Source organism: Oikopleura dioica, chromosome 2 (assembly GCF_907165135.1).
Source record: "Oikopleura dioica chromosome 2, OKI2018_I68_1.0, whole genome shotgun sequence".
Lineage (NCBI taxonomy): Eukaryota > Metazoa > Chordata > Appendicularia > Copelata > Oikopleuridae > Oikopleura > Oikopleura dioica.
Genome location: NC_137292.1, coordinates 15,285,572 through 15,300,591, shown reverse-complemented (window position 1 = coordinate 15,300,591; position 15,020 = coordinate 15,285,572). Strand labels below are relative to the sequence as shown.

General features: G+C 44.0%; 6 protein-coding genes across 8 annotated transcripts; 2 read left to right on the top strand and 4 right to left on the bottom strand.

Annotated features, from left to right (window-relative positions):
• Positions 1–516: 516 nt before the first annotated feature.
• Positions 517–3,376, bottom strand: LOC145696671 (double-stranded RNA-specific editase 1-like). The gene is made up of 7 exons (XM_081773742.1): positions 3,101–3,376; positions 2,883–3,062; positions 2,731–2,770; positions 1,799–2,661; positions 1,339–1,758; positions 830–1,294; positions 517–780 (listed from the first exon to the last, which is right to left on the bottom strand). The coding sequence occupies exons 1-7, from the start codon at positions 3,365–3,367 to the stop codon at positions 577–579; spliced, it is 2,439 nt and encodes an 812-aa protein (XP_081629868.1). The 5' UTR covers positions 3,368–3,376; the 3' UTR covers positions 517–576.
• A 62-nt stretch (positions 3,377–3,438) lies between these two features.
• LOC145696683 (lysophosphatidylserine lipase ABHD12-like) lies at positions 3,439–4,538 on the bottom strand. Its single transcript, XM_081773764.1, is given in 3 exon segments — positions 3,439–3,718; positions 3,721–4,101; positions 4,144–4,538. Coding segments are annotated over 3 exon segments (852 nt in total). The 5' UTR covers positions 4,394–4,538; the 3' UTR covers positions 3,439–3,497.
• A 306-nt stretch (positions 4,539–4,844) lies between these two features.
• Positions 4,845–8,237, bottom strand: LOC145696674 (testicular spindle-associated protein SHCBP1L-like). 2 transcript variants are annotated; one of them, XM_081773748.1, is made up of 11 exons: positions 8,036–8,237; positions 7,916–7,996; positions 7,398–7,843; positions 6,896–7,090; positions 6,627–6,849; positions 6,446–6,581; positions 6,226–6,401; positions 6,004–6,181; positions 5,758–5,959; positions 5,310–5,716; positions 4,845–5,267 (listed from the first exon to the last, which is right to left on the bottom strand). In XM_081773748.1, the coding sequence occupies exons 4-11, from the start codon at positions 7,087–7,089 to the stop codon at positions 5,137–5,139; spliced, it is 1,647 nt and encodes a 548-aa protein (XP_081629874.1). In that variant the 5' UTR covers position 7,090; positions 7,398–7,843; positions 7,916–7,996; positions 8,036–8,237; the 3' UTR covers positions 4,845–5,136. The 2 variants fall into 2 exon arrangements, with proteins under 2 accessions (XP_081629874.1, XP_081629875.1); XM_081773749.1 differs by having other exon boundaries at positions 6,004–6,172.
• Positions 8,234–9,285, bottom strand: LOC145698474 (small ribosomal subunit protein uS5-like). The gene is made up of 3 exons (XM_081775676.1): positions 9,076–9,285; positions 8,751–9,032; positions 8,234–8,557 (listed from the first exon to the last, which is right to left on the bottom strand). The coding sequence occupies exons 1-3, from the start codon at positions 9,283–9,285 to the stop codon at positions 8,234–8,236; spliced, it is 816 nt and encodes a 271-aa protein (XP_081631802.1).
• A 246-nt stretch (positions 9,286–9,531) lies between these two features.
• LOC145696682 (CCR4-NOT transcription complex subunit 9-like) lies at positions 9,532–11,599 on the top strand. Of its 2 annotated transcripts, XM_081773762.1 has the most exons (10): positions 9,532–9,679; positions 9,773–9,960; positions 10,007–10,172; positions 10,216–10,337; positions 10,381–10,480; positions 10,522–10,644; positions 10,691–10,756; positions 10,813–10,833; positions 10,959–11,107; positions 11,255–11,599. In XM_081773762.1, exons 1-10 carry the CDS (start codon positions 9,665–9,667, stop codon positions 11,328–11,330), a joined length of 1,026 nt encoding a protein of 341 aa, XP_081629888.1. In that variant the 5' UTR covers positions 9,532–9,664; the 3' UTR covers positions 11,331–11,599. The 2 variants fall into 2 exon arrangements, with proteins under 2 accessions (XP_081629888.1, XP_081629889.1); XM_081773763.1 differs by lacking the exon at positions 10,813–10,833.
• A 453-nt stretch (positions 11,600–12,052) lies between these two features.
• LOC145698473 (uncharacterized) lies at positions 12,053–13,249 on the top strand. The gene is made up of 3 exons (XM_081775675.1): positions 12,053–12,191; positions 12,343–12,564; positions 12,605–13,249. The coding sequence occupies exon 3, from the start codon at positions 12,638–12,640 to the stop codon at positions 13,247–13,249; it is 612 nt and encodes a 203-aa protein (XP_081631801.1). The 5' UTR covers positions 12,053–12,191; positions 12,343–12,564; positions 12,605–12,637.
• The last annotated feature ends 1,771 nt before the right edge of the window (positions 13,250–15,020 follow it).

Below are 15,020 nucleotides of genomic sequence, written 5' to 3'. Positions count from 1 at the left end.
ACACCATACATATTTGGAATCAGTGGAGAAAATCTAGAAACTTGACCGTTTTAGTTTTTCGAAATTCACTTCCGGAAACGATTCTAGAGCCGGAAGTAGGCGAAATTTTGGAGTCATGGTAAAGCGTGACCTATCAAATTGATGCGCAGAAGATTCTCAGTCATCTCATCATCAACTAATTTGAAGAAACAGTCCCAAACGCGGTTAAACTGACTGGTAAAACTATGAAAAAAGCATGATTTAATGGGAGATTTTTCAATTTTTACCGGTCGTTTACCGGCGTTTTTTGACCGCGGTTGGACTCGATTTCGGTCATTGATGACTAGATTTATTGCAAGCTTTAATTTGATAGGTCATATGTACGTATTTCTTATAAATTTCGTGGACTTCCGGCTCTAGAATCGTAACCGGAAGTGAATTTCGAAAAACTAAAACGGTCAAGTTTTTAGATTTTTTTCACTGATTCCAAATATGTATGGTGTTCTGGGTCTTAAAATGGGGAAGTGGGTGAAATAAATTGCACAACCTTAAAAAAAGCACGTCATAACAATTGGCGACACTTGATAGATCTCTCTTTCAAATGGAAAAGCTCTCGAACTCTTCAGGTTTCTTCACCCAATATCCAACATTGGCAACCTTCATCTTTTCGTAGAGGGAATTCTTTACAGTTTGATACTCTGTTGATAAGTTCTTAGCGTCCAAGTAGCTCTTCGTTTTTATCTCTTGAATCTTCTGCGCGTAGGATTTATCAACCACAGGGCCCAGCTGCTCGATGGTTCGCTGAACAATTGCATATTCAAAAGTGTAAAGGCAGAAGAAAACTAATTACCAGATAAAGTTGAAAAAGCTCGCGTTTACATAATCTCGAAGGCTCTCTTGTCATCTGTTTACCCGTTACTGTATCGATTTTTTCAAGCTTTTCGTCGATGATACACCAGTTGATAGAGAACGGAGGAGTGTTTTTGGCCCTTCTTGGCTCTTCAGTTCCACACGGAGACATCATTGGCTTGTTGAGCCTGAAGCTGGAAGCGTAATCAGTGCCGATGTTTTCAATTCGCTCAAACATTGCTCTCGGGAAGTGCTGACGGTGATACAGGCCTCCAAGAGAGATGCTAGAGAGATAGATCGGCTCGATGAGTTGATTCAGCAGAGCTCCTTGTAAACCAAGAACATTCCAGCGCATCACTTTGTCAGAACAACTCATTGATTTCAGTCGAGCGTTTCCAATGATCCCATCCCATGTTAAGACTGACTCTTCTTTGTTAATCGGAACTGTTCCCTCCCCGTTTTCGATCTAATAAAATCTTAAAACTCCTTAAGAAGAAATCTTAATCGAACCTTTGATCGAAGAATGCCTCGGCTCATTCTGGAACTATTAAAATCTTCAAAATCATCATTGGAATTCGGGTTGAAAACACGCGCATCACCACACGTTGTGGTGTTGATATAAAGATGGAATTTAATCCCGTCTCTAAGTGCGAATTTTCCTTGGCCATTCTTTCTTTCGAAAATGGAAGCGAGGCCCTCTCCATTGGCGATTTTTTGGAGTTCGGAGTAAAAGAATCGCTTCAAATTCCGTCGACTAATGATTTCACCGTGACAGTCAATAACTGCCGTTCCAACGGTAGAAACGTGCTCGCCAGTCATGGTTTTCGTTCCCGTTCCGAGAGCGATGACCGTCGGGATCTCTTCCGATTCATCAGTAACTGGCTCTCTTGTCATACAGATTCCAGCTAGTACTTTCATTTTATGTGCATCCTATCAATAGTGTTATTCGAGTTTGGTTTGAAAAGAGTACCTGATCGACTCCTTTCGCGCAGAGTTCATTGAACTTCATCACAATGGCATCCTGCATCTTATCAGCTATACGGCCTCTAGTTTGTATATCTTCAGAACAGAAGATCTCTTGGCCCGCGCGGGGCGCCTTCAAGTTGTAGCCATGCAGATCTCGCATTATTTTCGAACACATGTCAAACTTGGCTTGTTTCTTCGCTCGTCCGTGACCCATGAATTCAGTGCCATTTACAGTAACAGAGCAATGGAACAATGGTTGTTTTCCGTCATCTTGTGTAGTAACGACCAATGCGCCTATGCCTGGATGAAGCTCATTTACCCTCGAGATAATTTTCGCCGGGTCGATGTACAAGGGATCTTTAGACGGCGAGGGGAAGCTTTCTTTCTTCGCCTTCCCGATCATTACATCAATCTCCTTTAGCAAACCGATATCAGCTTTTTTCTGGTCGGCTTTGCCGAGCCCAGCGCCTTCAGGAAGAGAAAACTGTGGCATGTTAAATCTACTTTCTAGCGCAAGAGCAGCGGCGTGATGCTTTGCTAGTTTCTTGTTTCTGCCGAATCCGTCAAACATTATTCCATCAGTGAATACGACTCGGACCATGAAAAGACCCGTATTTATATCACGGACAGCTTCTGCGAATTGGAAGTCCACGTCTTTCCTCATTCTTTCGTGGAGAATAGAGATCGGCGTTTTGTTCGTGTTATCGTTTCGAGCTGGTGGTAGTCTGTATTCTTCGCGATGAATAACTGGTGGTGGCATCAAGTTAGAAGATGAAGGTTGGCTTGATGTTTCCATCGGCTGGGCAGGCATTTTGTCCAAATCATTGAGAAGAGAAGATGAGTTGTAAGAACCGGTATAACCGTGGGCTTCAACAGTGGTACAAAAAGTAAAAAAAGGGTTTTTTTATCAAGATTCACAAAAATTCAACCACAAGCCTTTCGCAAGAGGCCCTGCTTGCTCATTCTTAACTTCCGGCTAAAATAATTATCAGTTAGATTCTGAAACTAACGCAAGCGTAGCGCCAGAGTCTAACTGAAAGAAAATTGGCCAAAAAATCAAGACTGATCAAAAAGGACTTGATGCTTACTTCTTGCTGCATGATCACTTCCATTGATTGGAGCTGTTCGCTGGAGATCTCGGATTTGAATGAAGTGGGCTCGCTTTTCGCAGAAGAAACACAGCTTGGAAGCTCTTCTTCGAGGTGCACGCCGATGCTCATGCTTTCAGAGGCACCGTCGCCCCGGCAATCGTCGAGCAATTTGAATTGCTACTAGAGATTTTTAAAACGCTTTCCCCAAGAACTACCTTGATAATTTTTGAGCACAGTGCTTGCCTCGCATTCTTTTTGCCCTTGTGAAAAGCTTCGACTTGTCGACCGCGCATGAAGCAAGACGCTTTGAAGTACTGCGCTTCTGTGGGATGCTGTTCGATGTTTATTTTCAGATCTGGGCAAAATATGGCGAGTTGCTGAACAGCAGTGAATTTCTCTAAGTGAGCGAGGGCATTTCCCTTTTTCTTCTTCATCGGCCGGCGGAAATTCGGCCGACTCATGAATCTCCCATTGTTATACATGTTATCTACAATACATATTTTAAATTTTAGCAATTTGGTACTAAACAATGAATGAAGAAGTAAAGACAGATGGTTTGAAGAAATAAGGACGATAGGTAAACAAGGACATAGTTAGAGTAGGCGATTTAACTTAGAGTACATCAGCTTGATAGCGCTGTACGTTAAATTTGATAGCATTGACGAAGTCTGTCAAGATCGACGGCAAGCCGGGAAAATAGATGTTTCCGCAGTGGCCGTAATTATGAACCTCTTCGAAAAGGATAAATCTGCACCAACGCGAAACGCCCTCGACGCAAATTGCCTTGAAATGGTTCTGCGCGTGTTCCCATTTGATAACGGAGTCGTTTTGGAATGAAGAAGTAAAATTGGACAAGACACTTTGACGATAGACAAGTCAGTGTTAAAGTTTAGATCAGATTTTTGAATGTGGTGGTCGACGAACCACTCGAAAACGCGATCAGAGTAAATCGAACGGGAAAGCTGTACAGTGGGATACTCGAGCATTTCTCGCCGCATCGAGGGAAGGCAGGAATCGCAGATTAGCCCGTCGACTGGGTTCTCATCACTTTGCAACCGAACTGTAGCCTCGATGGCGATCGCTGTACCAAGAGAATGACCGTACATAAGATAGGGGCCTTTGAAGTGGGAAGTCATAAATTTGTACGCAGAAATTGTATCTTCCACAACGTTGATGCAGTTTGGGGCTCCAGAAGAATCACCGAAACCGGAATAGTCTAACAGAGTTATCAAAATTAGGTCAAAGACGGACCAGTTACCGAATGAAACAATGTTGAAATTTAGGGCAGTGAAGTTTTTCAAAACAGCAAGTCGATGAGGAGGAGAAGCCCTGTTCCCTCCACTCCCATGACAAAATAAAACGGACCCGATTGATGTCTCTTTCTTCACTGCCCAAAGGCCGATTGTGTTTCCAGAGCAAGATGTGATTTTGTAATCAAGTGAGTCGACACCGAAACTTTTCATCGGATCGGCGAAAAAGTTTTCGGCCACATTTTCTGCCTTGTGCATGAACACGAGATGTTTCGGCAAAGAAGACCAGACAAAGCTCAGAGGCGGGCCAAGTGCTCCTGCAAAAACCTTCAACGATGCTCGTCGGAAACGCTCGACGGGCGTAAATTCACGAGACGACAATTTTTCGTAAAAAAGTGGCCCATCTTCCGTCATATATTTCTGAAGGCAAATTTTATTTTAGGAAACCCGTTTTCGGGTTGTTATTTGGAATCATCTGGAGTGAGTTGTATCAGATTCAAGTGTCTTAGAAGTTTTCCCCATGGTGGGTGTAAGACTGACTCGAAGTCGTTTTTTCATCATTAACGAAACGAGTTTGTCCGGTAAAAATGCCCATAAGTTCGGATAAGCCGTAGGATTATGATTCTCGCAGTACGGGATACTGGACTTTTAGTATTTATGAAGATGTGATGCCCTATGATAGGGCCCTGCAACAATAAACTGATAGAAGTTTAGTGTGAGCTTCAGTTCAAGTGTCTGTGTGATTATCGTCAGCGACCCAGCGGGCCTCAAAGACTGACCTATCAATGTTTTATCATCCTTGCTATGACCACCACCCATCAGAATTAACACCGGATGGTTAGAACACATGAGTATCTTATGGTTTTCTTTGTAAAATATATTTGCTGAGAATACAAAAATAGAAAAAAAGTAAAAAATAAAGCAGAAAGGCTAAAATGTGGCGATATGGGCAGAAGGTAAGTGGAATTCTGTGAGTATTTTGTGTTCTGTGCTGCTTGAACTTATGTAGAGATGACATCGCCGGCGCCTTGCTGTGGAGCCACAACGACGGGCTTCGGCTTTGCGTACATTACTGGCTCACTAGCGGGAGCGATTTCTTTTGGCTGGACAACTTCTTCGACATCAATGATCACTGAAATATCGTTATGAAAGTGCTAACTGGATTTTTTCTTACATGGTTGTCGAATCTTTCGAAGAGCCGGCTCAACAGCGAACTTGTTAGTTCCCTTCTTCTCCAAAATGGCGCCGTTCTTGATGTCGACGGAAATATCGTGCTTTCCTTCGATCTCGCAGTTGTTCATCTTGCAAATTGAGTAAGGATGGATGACAACGCCGCGGGTGACCTCATCAGTGCGAATGATCACATTGTCGAGGGTGACGCTGCCGCCTCGCACGCAAATGGCGCCTTCAGTGTGATACTGGGCGTTGAGCGTGAGGTTCTGAAACTGCAGGTCGACAGCATCGGCGAGGATGAAGAAGCGCTGGCGATCGGAGGCCATTAGGTTGATGTCGTTTGCGTTGTCTGTGCAGCCTTTGATTGTGATCGACTCGTGGAAGAGGTAGTCGCACAAGTAAGGAATTCTTAACCAAAAGTTATTCGCAATCAAAAGATGAGTTCTTACTCATATGTTCCAGGGAAGAGGATGATAGTATCCCCCTCGTGACAGGCCTGGAGCGCTTCAGTAAGATCCAAAGTCGCGTAGGATCGAACTTTGGCATTTTCGGCCAAGTTGAGCTCTTTGATGTCTTTCATCGTGAGCATTTCAGCCACAAGATGGTGGACTGGCCCTTCGTTTTCAGGGCGAGGGCCGTTGATCTTTCGAACTAAAATGAAGTTTCACATCCTATTCTTTGCTAAATCTACTAACCGACTTCGACGGGCCCTTCTTCGGTGATATGGTATTTCTCCCAGATCTCAGCCTCCATTTTCTGGAGACCTTCAGCGTGGTAGAGCCAGTATCGGTAGACCTTTGCGTACTGGTTGTACATCGACTCGAAGAGATTTCTTTGATCCTCTTCGGATTCCTGCACTTCGTTCTGAACCCGCTTGTTATCGAATATGAAAAACGAAGTCAAATGTGGTGGCCTACCTGGATTTCATTAATAGTCGCAGTCAAGCGATCAAGGTCTTCGTAAGCTTGCTCGAATTCCATCTTCTGGACTCGATATCGAAACTCGGCATGTTTAGGCACATGCTCGGAAGCGAGGAGGTTGAAAAGATTGAGTCGCTCGCGGAGGAGGGGCTCAAATGGGACTTCGTTCATGCCTAGGATTGGAGATAAGATGAACGTTTGAATGTTCTGAGCTTACTCTCATCGAGCTGACCCCATGGAGGGTAGACAAAGGTCGTGAAAAAGTTGTACATATCCATGATCAGCTGTCGCTCCTGAGAGATTTTGAAATCCTCGTCGCCAGAGAACAGCACTTCAAGGTCATTCAAGTGGATCTAAAATGAGTAGGCATGAATTTCCTTCGCGATAGTTTTGCTTACATGTTCGACTTCTTCATTCTCCAACGATCGGCATTCAGCAAAGCCGTCCTGGATGTTCAACACCTGCCAGTAGAAGATACTCTCGTCATCTTCAGACTTGCAGAGGAAGGGAGGATCACTAGGATCAGGGTTCAAAGTGCCAGAAGCTTCTTGAAGCACGGCATTGTAAACGTCCTTCATTTGCATTCGGGAAAGACCCCACTCGCGGCAATAGAACCAGTATCTTTAAAAAACCGTTAGCAAAGTAAAGTGGTGGTTTTTGAGACTACCTTTGCTGGAGGTGAATTGTCAAGGGCTCAAGCTCAATGAGAGTTTGATACTTTTCCTCGGTCTCGTCATCCTCTCCACACTGGGATTCTTCGTCTTCCGAGTTAGAGTTTTCAACATCCTGGATGTCCAGCTGAGCATCGAGCTCTTTCTGCGGCGCAGCGACATCAATTTCCGTCGGACCTTCAACACTCATTCTGAAGCGAGAAAATTTGAGACTCAGGAAGCTACTTATTATCAACGGAAAATCTTAGGAACGAAACAAAACGGTCTTCCCGGATATTCTCTGGCAGTAGCAGCTTGTTAGCTTGAAGAGTGTCCATTAGCTCAGAAACTCTCTTCGGGGGGAAATTTATCTGCACTCCTTGGCGCTCTTCAGTCTCCAACTCCACTTCAACGAGTGTTTTGTTTACCGGGTGTGATTCACTGTGGATCTCCACTTTGACCATGGGCTAGAAACAATTCCCGTGTAAAAATACCGTGACAGTAACCAATCAAACTCACCTTGAATTTTGATCCTCTCCCGAATTGCAGGTAGCTCTCTAACTGGATCACCGAAATGACCAGATCTGCGATCAGAAAGCGAAAAACAGGCCGCACCCTCCCTAGCTCTAGAAACTTTTCGGCAACGCAACTTTCCATTCCAGAAGATACGGAGACCTCGCCGTCCTCTCCGCTGTAGATTTTCACAACAATATCAGGTCGAAACAGCCTATTTTTGTACTTTCTTTTGCATTCGCAGTCGAGCTCGTCGACTTCTCCCTCAAAGTCGGTATCTTTTATCTCCAACCAAAGCGCACAGTAGAGAACCATGTCGAACTGCGGTGCTTTTCGCCGTTTTATCGTCTCATCTGATACTTTCTTCGTCTCAGAGCAAGTGAAATGCATCGCTTCCCAATCGGTACTCGGTAGAGAGTACACTCGACGTTGCTTTCTATCAGCCAGAATTCCTACATTTTGAGGTGACTACCATAGCTGTAACAGCTGATAACTAGAAGCTCTGGATACTTAGCAACCTCAACCTCCACAATCAACACAGCAAACCGAGAAATCAACCCATTTGCCTTCATGCTGCCTGAAAATGTCCTCCTTTCGCGACTCCACTACGAAATTGTTCAACCCTTCGAAAGATACTGGCTAACCTGGAGGCTCAAACTCAAGTCTAGTGTCAGTTTTGAAACATCTAATTTCCCCGAAGTTTTTGTAAAATTCCGCACTTGCCATTTTTTAATCTAAACGCAACTACGCATGAGTTTTTTTTTGCCAGAAGTTTATTCCCGAATAGAATTCGTGAAAGTTGCAGAATAAAATTGGGAACAGGGCTAAACAGGTGGTGGTGTTTAGTACTTCTTGACTTCCTTTCGCTGGACGCCACCCTGCTTGTGGTTCTGGGCGAGGTACTCGGAGAACTCCTCGAATGGTGGGACGGGGAGCTTCTCGTCCTTCCAGAGATCGGGAGTGAGGAAGGAGTAGGTCGCGCAGATGGCCTGGAAAGTAGCCTTGGCGAAGTTTCCAAGAGTGGAGGTGGAGCCGCAAGCGGAGGTGTAGCAATCTTCAAGACCCGCCATCTGCATAAGCTTCTTGGGGACTGGACCACAGACGAGACCAGTTCCTCGGGGAGCTGGGATCAATCGGACGTGGACGGAACCACACTTGCCGTGGACCTAGAAATAAATTTTGAGAAACGGGAAGCGACAATTGTTTTTATGCTTGTATCTCAAATCGAAAAGACGCTTGCGGCTCAGAGCAAGAGAATTTAAAAACCGCGCTTTGCGTGTGTTCCTTTAAAATTGCTCGAAGCTGCAAGCGGCTTCTCAATTTTAGCTATCATCGCAGAAAGAGGTTCTAAGTTTGTACCTTGGAAGGAACGGTGTGTGGCTCACCGAGCTTGTTACCCCAGTAACCTCGTCGGATTGGGACAACAGAGAGCTTGGCAAGGATGATAGCGCCACGGATAGCGGTAGCGACTTCCTTGGAGCACTTGACGCCAAGGCCGACGTGACCGGCTCCGTCACCGACAGCGACGATGGCCTTGAATCGGGTTCGCTGACCGGCTCGGGTCTGCTTCTGGACGGGCTTGATCTTCAAGACTTCGTCCTTGAGGGAGGGACCGATGAAGTGATCAACGATCTCGAACTCCTGAAATTCGAGATGAGAGAATGGCTTCAGATTCTAATTTTACCTTGATGGGAAGGGAGAAGTTGTAGATTTCTTCGATGGACTTGATCTTACCGTCCTTGACAAGTCGACCGAGCTTGGTAACGGGTTGCCATTCCTTTGGCTCGGGCTTGCCTCGACCTCGTCCACGGCCTCGACCGCGTCCTCGGCCACGACCACCGAAACCACCTCGGAAACCACCACGGGATGCCTGGGCTGGAGCTGCGTCCGCCATAAGGTCCTCTTTGAGTCTAAAAATTGCTCTGTTAGAAAATGGGTCTTATCATTTGCATAAAAAGGGCAGTAAGAAATTACTCTAACAGGGAAAAAAAGTCTCTTGGATGTCAGAATCTCTGAAAATCAAAAAAATATGGTGGAAAATGACCATTTCTCAAAGAGGAAAAGGAGTAGTGAATATCTATCAGCCAATGATCAGCGTGGAAAAGCGAGTAGGCGGAGCAATAGTCACCCGAATCGCAGAGCGAGCAAAAAGAGCGAATCGCCTTCTGGGGCAACTTCTCTCAAATCCAACAGCCCAGTCTTTCATAGCGACAGACTCGAATTCAGAAGAAAGGACAAGAAAGTAGTTTTTTGCTGGAGATAGGAAGGCGCCGATGTATGGCCTGAATTTAAGGGATTGAGAAGCTGTCAAATGTTGTTTTTGAGGGATGAAAGTCAATTTAATTATTAATAATTGAAGATAATCTTAATCCTAATGGAAGCAGCAGTCGTTACAGTCATCACTGGGCGGTGGCCAGCTTGGAGGACAGCTAGGCAACCGACTCGTCATGAACGACATTTCTTCTTTTCCTCAAACGATGATGACTGGCATGGTCGATGGGCGCGATCAGGGCCTCGATCACGAACAGAACATGCGTAAAATCTATCAGTGGATTAATGAACTCACAAGGTATCATCGAAAAGCATCCCTTTTTTCTTGAAAAATGAAACTCTAGCCCCGAAACCCGCGAAACTGCCTTGCTAGAGCTGTCGAAAATGCGCGAAAAAGTCGAGCAACTTGCCCCAATGCTTTGGCATTCCTTCGGAACCATAGCCGTTCTTCTTCAAGAAATCGTCGGCGTTTACCACGCCATTGATCCCGCCACTCTCACACCTAATCAGGTAGAAGATTATACAATATCTTAAATTTTCTATTGAATTCTAGTCAAATCGAGTATGCAACGCCCTGGCGCTTTTGCAATGCGTCGCTTCTCACCCGGATACTCGTCAATTTTTCCTTCAAGCTCATATTCCTCTCTTTCTTTATCCGTTTCTCAGCACTAAAAGGTAACCTTTTGAATCGAAATAATCATCTCTAATTTGGTTTTAGTGCAAACCGAAGTTTCGAATACCTCCGTCTCACTTCCTTGGGCGTCATTGGCGCTCTCGTCAAAACCGACGAAAACGAAGTCATTACATTCCTTTTGCAGGTTTTCCCTTTTCCAAAAACAAGTTCTTCAATCCTTCATAGACTGAAATCGTCCCTCTCTGTTTGGAAATAATGGACGGCGGTTCCGAGTTATCAAAAACCGTGGCCACTTTCATTCTTCAAAAGATACTGGTCGATAACCAAGGATTGGACTACATTTGCGCGGTGAGACTTTCCTTACTCATTCTAATTTTGACCCGTATTTATTCAGACGTACGACAGATTCTGTAATGTTGCCCTGACACTCGACAAGATGGTTCACCGTTTGGCCGAAAAGGTTAGTCATAAATCACTGTTGAAATTCTCGAATTTTACCGTTTTTCTTTTTATCAGGTGCACTATCGAGAACATGAGGTAAAAAACAGAAGTTACAGGAAATTTTACAGCTCATTTATCCGCCCAATTACCATTCTTTCTTGACTGCTTTCATTTTGATTTATTCTCTTCGATCCCCTTCTTTTTGAAAATGTCTTTCTTAGGATTACTCAAATCCGGGAAGATTGCTCAAGCACATCGTCAGATGTTATTTGCGGCTTTCGGACAACTGCCGAGCGAAGGAAGCTCTCCGACAATGTCTTCCTGAACAGCTCAAGGACACGACTTTTGCGCCCGATCTCAAAGAAGACCAGTAAGTGCTTCTTTTGGTGGCAAAAATTGCGACAAAAAATTGATTTTTTCGAGATACAGAACTTTCTGTTTTGTTCAAGAAAATTCTGATAAAAGTTAATGTCTCATCATTAACTTGACAGCGATTTTTCTTAACAGCGACATTCAGGACCACGAAAAGATGGCTTGTTCAACTGCGAAAGAACCTGGAAGAGCCAGGCCCCCGAACAAGCACTCTGGGATGACCTCCCCTGTCCGACTTTCTCCGGAAACTTGAAAAAATGCTCAACGGTTCAAGAACTCACCACAGCTTTCTGTTAAACTACCAGCTCTTCAAACATGTTCTATTTTTCTGAAAAATCAGATCAAAACAATCGCCATCGCCACTGGTTGATTCAACTTTCATTCATTACAACTAACTTAATATTTGAAGCTCTTTATCTTTTTCCTTCCTTCAAAGTCGCTGCTGAAATTTTAAATATACTACCGGAATTTTCTCCAGTCTCAAAAACAAGTCACTATAAATTGATTGCCACTCGTTCAGTTAATTTTTAAATGTATGTCTCGTTTTCACTTCTCGGGCGACTGACGAATTCTGAAATCAACGGCGCGCTCAAGCCTTTGATAACCAAGGTTTTGCTCTGAAAAAATAGCAAACTGTTTGATAACTAGACTTAGATGCATAATTTTGAGCAAATGACGGTCAGATCCACCCAGATCTCTTCGGGCAGCATCCGGACATCCGCGAAGTTAATTCGAAGTCGCTTTCGAATCTTCACGGATGGATTTCCAGCCTCAACGAGATGAAGACCAAAAAGCTGGGATCGGCAACCTGTGTAGAAAGCCTGTGTAAGGCCTGTGACTTGTAATTTTGGGGAAGCCGCTGTGCGGCTTCGTATTTGAAAAAGCCGCATATGCAGCTTTAATTATTGCTCTTTCAGGACCCTGACTCAGGTTTTGTACACAGGTTGTCGACCCCAGCCATAAAGGAGCTTCTCAAGTTGCCGATTACTTTTTATCTCAAAGAAGGAAAACAGCTTCCTCGATCAGTGTCCCTTTTGTTGCAGTCTGACGATGTCCTTGATGGAATAGAAAAGTGTCTGAAGGTACTTGCGAAAGATTCTCAAAATTGAGAATCTCGCAACTCGTGATCAAATAACTCGTGATAGAAAAGCATCGATAAATATCTAAGTGCGACATTCTGAATGAAAGTAGATACTCAATAACCGCATAAATAAAACAGACCTCTTTCTTCAGGGCACTGGTCTGACTACAACCCACTTAGAATATTTGATATCGAGTAAAAACGCGAGGGATGAATCCACGAGGACTCATCATCGAAATCAAGCATCTGTCAATTTTGATGACGACATATTCTCCTTCGGCAAGAAAGTGAACATTCCATCGTTAGATCTCAACCCCGCGCTGGAAAAATGGCTCAGACTGTATCTCGAGGAAGCGGTGAAGTTACAGTCCAAGGTGTGTTGAATTGACTGATGTCGCTATTAACGAAATAAAGCATTTTCGGCGAACACAACTGGTGCGAAAAAGAATGGAAGAGATTAAGGAGCAGCTCAAGTTGAAAGAGTTTCTATGGTGCTCGACAATGGGCCTCAATTTACAAACTGGCGTCATCGGGGGCTTTCACAGAACGGTGCAGCGTCACTTGGACAGCCTCGGACACTTGGAGGGAACAAAAGTAATCTTCTCGGACCTTCATCATACGACACTGGCGGCCGACCGCGCCGCTCGTCATACCATTTGTCTCGCAGTTCTTGACCAGGCCGAAGACTGGGCGCGATTTCTACGAAGATACAACCAGACGGACCTGCAGTACTTGATCAAAGATACGGACTACAAAGAGTACGAACTGCGGCGAATCCTCGGAGGGATTAAAATTCTCCGACCGCTTGCAATCGGTGCTGTCGGCGGCTCACAGATTGCCCGACCAGTCGAGATACTACTGTACAAGGAGCGCATTGGCATTTTGCTACACCACTTGTACATGCTCAATGAAGTGCTTGATGAGCACAGTATGAGTCAGTTTGAGCTGGAAATTGATATTGCCCAGTGGGAGACGGGCGTTATTTTCCCATCAGAAAGGACGGTTATGCAAAACTTACTTTTAAACGAGGGTGATTGTTTTCTCCGAAAGTTTAAGTAGATTAGAAGCTTTCTTTTCGGAACTAGCGTGATGAAACATAGCCTAATCATTCAACCTCTTGGTAATTCACGCCCTCGGGGGATTTTGATTAATTTTGTGTAACTTCCAGCAGAGAAAAAACGACGTCATTCTCCGTGACAGAACGAGGCTCCTTCCTCGTCAGATACGATATCCGTCCAGAGCAATTAATTGAACACCTCAGCACATTCTCCGAAGAAGCAAGAGAGCGAAGGCAATTTTATCGACAGCTCAAGAGAAGGAGAAATTTTCTCGAAGAGCGGCTTTGCGAAACTTATGGCATCAAGGAGATTCGGAAGCAGCCAGGTCTGCCGGATTCGAAAATGGTCGACTGTCTCCAGAGACTGCAGAGGTCGAAGATTCTTGATAACTATCCGTTAATAGGAAAGAGGATAAAATTACTTTGAAACCTAATTAGTGATTCTAAATGAGAATCTCTCGAAAATTACAATTTTATTAGTGTGAATCCATCTTAGGGGTAATTAAAGATACTGACAGCTGGACTCGGCAACCTGTGAAAAAACCCGAGTTAGGGCCGAAACGAGCTTGAATGAAAAGCCGCGTAGCGGCTTTTTTGAGAACGAAGCCGCGAGGCGGCTTCGGGAAACCTACGATTACAGTCTATTTATTCATTCTAGCGAAGCTTGTTTAGGTCGTGAGTCAGGTTTTTACACAGATTGCGGAATCCAAATGGACTGTTGAAATTTTCAATTTCAAAATCAAATCCTATTCACAGTTGGCAACCGACTTCTTATTTCCAAAAACTATCGAAAACACTTCGATGGATTTCTGATCATTCCCTGGGACTGGAAATTCTGAGAGTTCAAATGTATCTTCTTTTCTTCAATATGTTTCAATCCGCCTTGATTACCTTCTTCATATTTCCAATAACAAGTGTCGCAGATCATATTCTCCACCCAGTGGCCGATAATCAATATTATTTTTATTATCTAGATGGCGAGGCAAGAGAATATTTATAAATAAAGGTTGGAGGTACTTTGAGATTCAAAGCCCCTGAGAAAAATTGCCGCCGAATTAATCAGTAAGTTGCTAGTAACAGAGATTTTCTAATCATAAGCGGACGAGCTGGAGCTCACCCAAGGACGATAATTACTGGCCTGCGAGGGTAATTTACAGCTTGGTTTTCGTCTCTTTTATTTAAAAAAACGTGATCCTCATTCACTGTTTTCAAGATCAAGACTTTTTCGTCTCTCATTTGAAAGAAAAATTTAGAGAAAAAAAGACTCTTTATTGATCCAGCAAATTTATCCAGCGTACTATACCGTATTTATTAAATCGCTTGAACTATTTTAGAGTGATTTTAATATTGATGAGTGCACATTTCCGCTTATTTTTGAGTCACTTCGTTCTGAAGCAAGAGAATATGACACAGTCAAGAGTATTTCCTGGTAACATTACTCAGTATGATTTGACCGTAAACGTATCATAAACGTGCTCGTAAAAACCGACTCGCTACTTGGAAACCTAGCTTAGCGATCTCGCGGCAGAGTGAAAGAGTTTCTTGTAGCTAACCGCGCGAAAGGTAAATTTACTCAGCTGGTTCTTTTAATGAGTTGCGGACAATTATTTGCAGACACATTTTCACCCGTGTTTTCAAAGAACGGCGCTTACCATCCCCGTGAGAAAAAAGAAGTGTGAAAAGCGCGCCAAATTTCTATCATAGAAAAATTTTTCAGCCACCTGGGATACTGCCTTGGGGGTCACCCCTTTTTTAACACCCGCCATGAAGTGG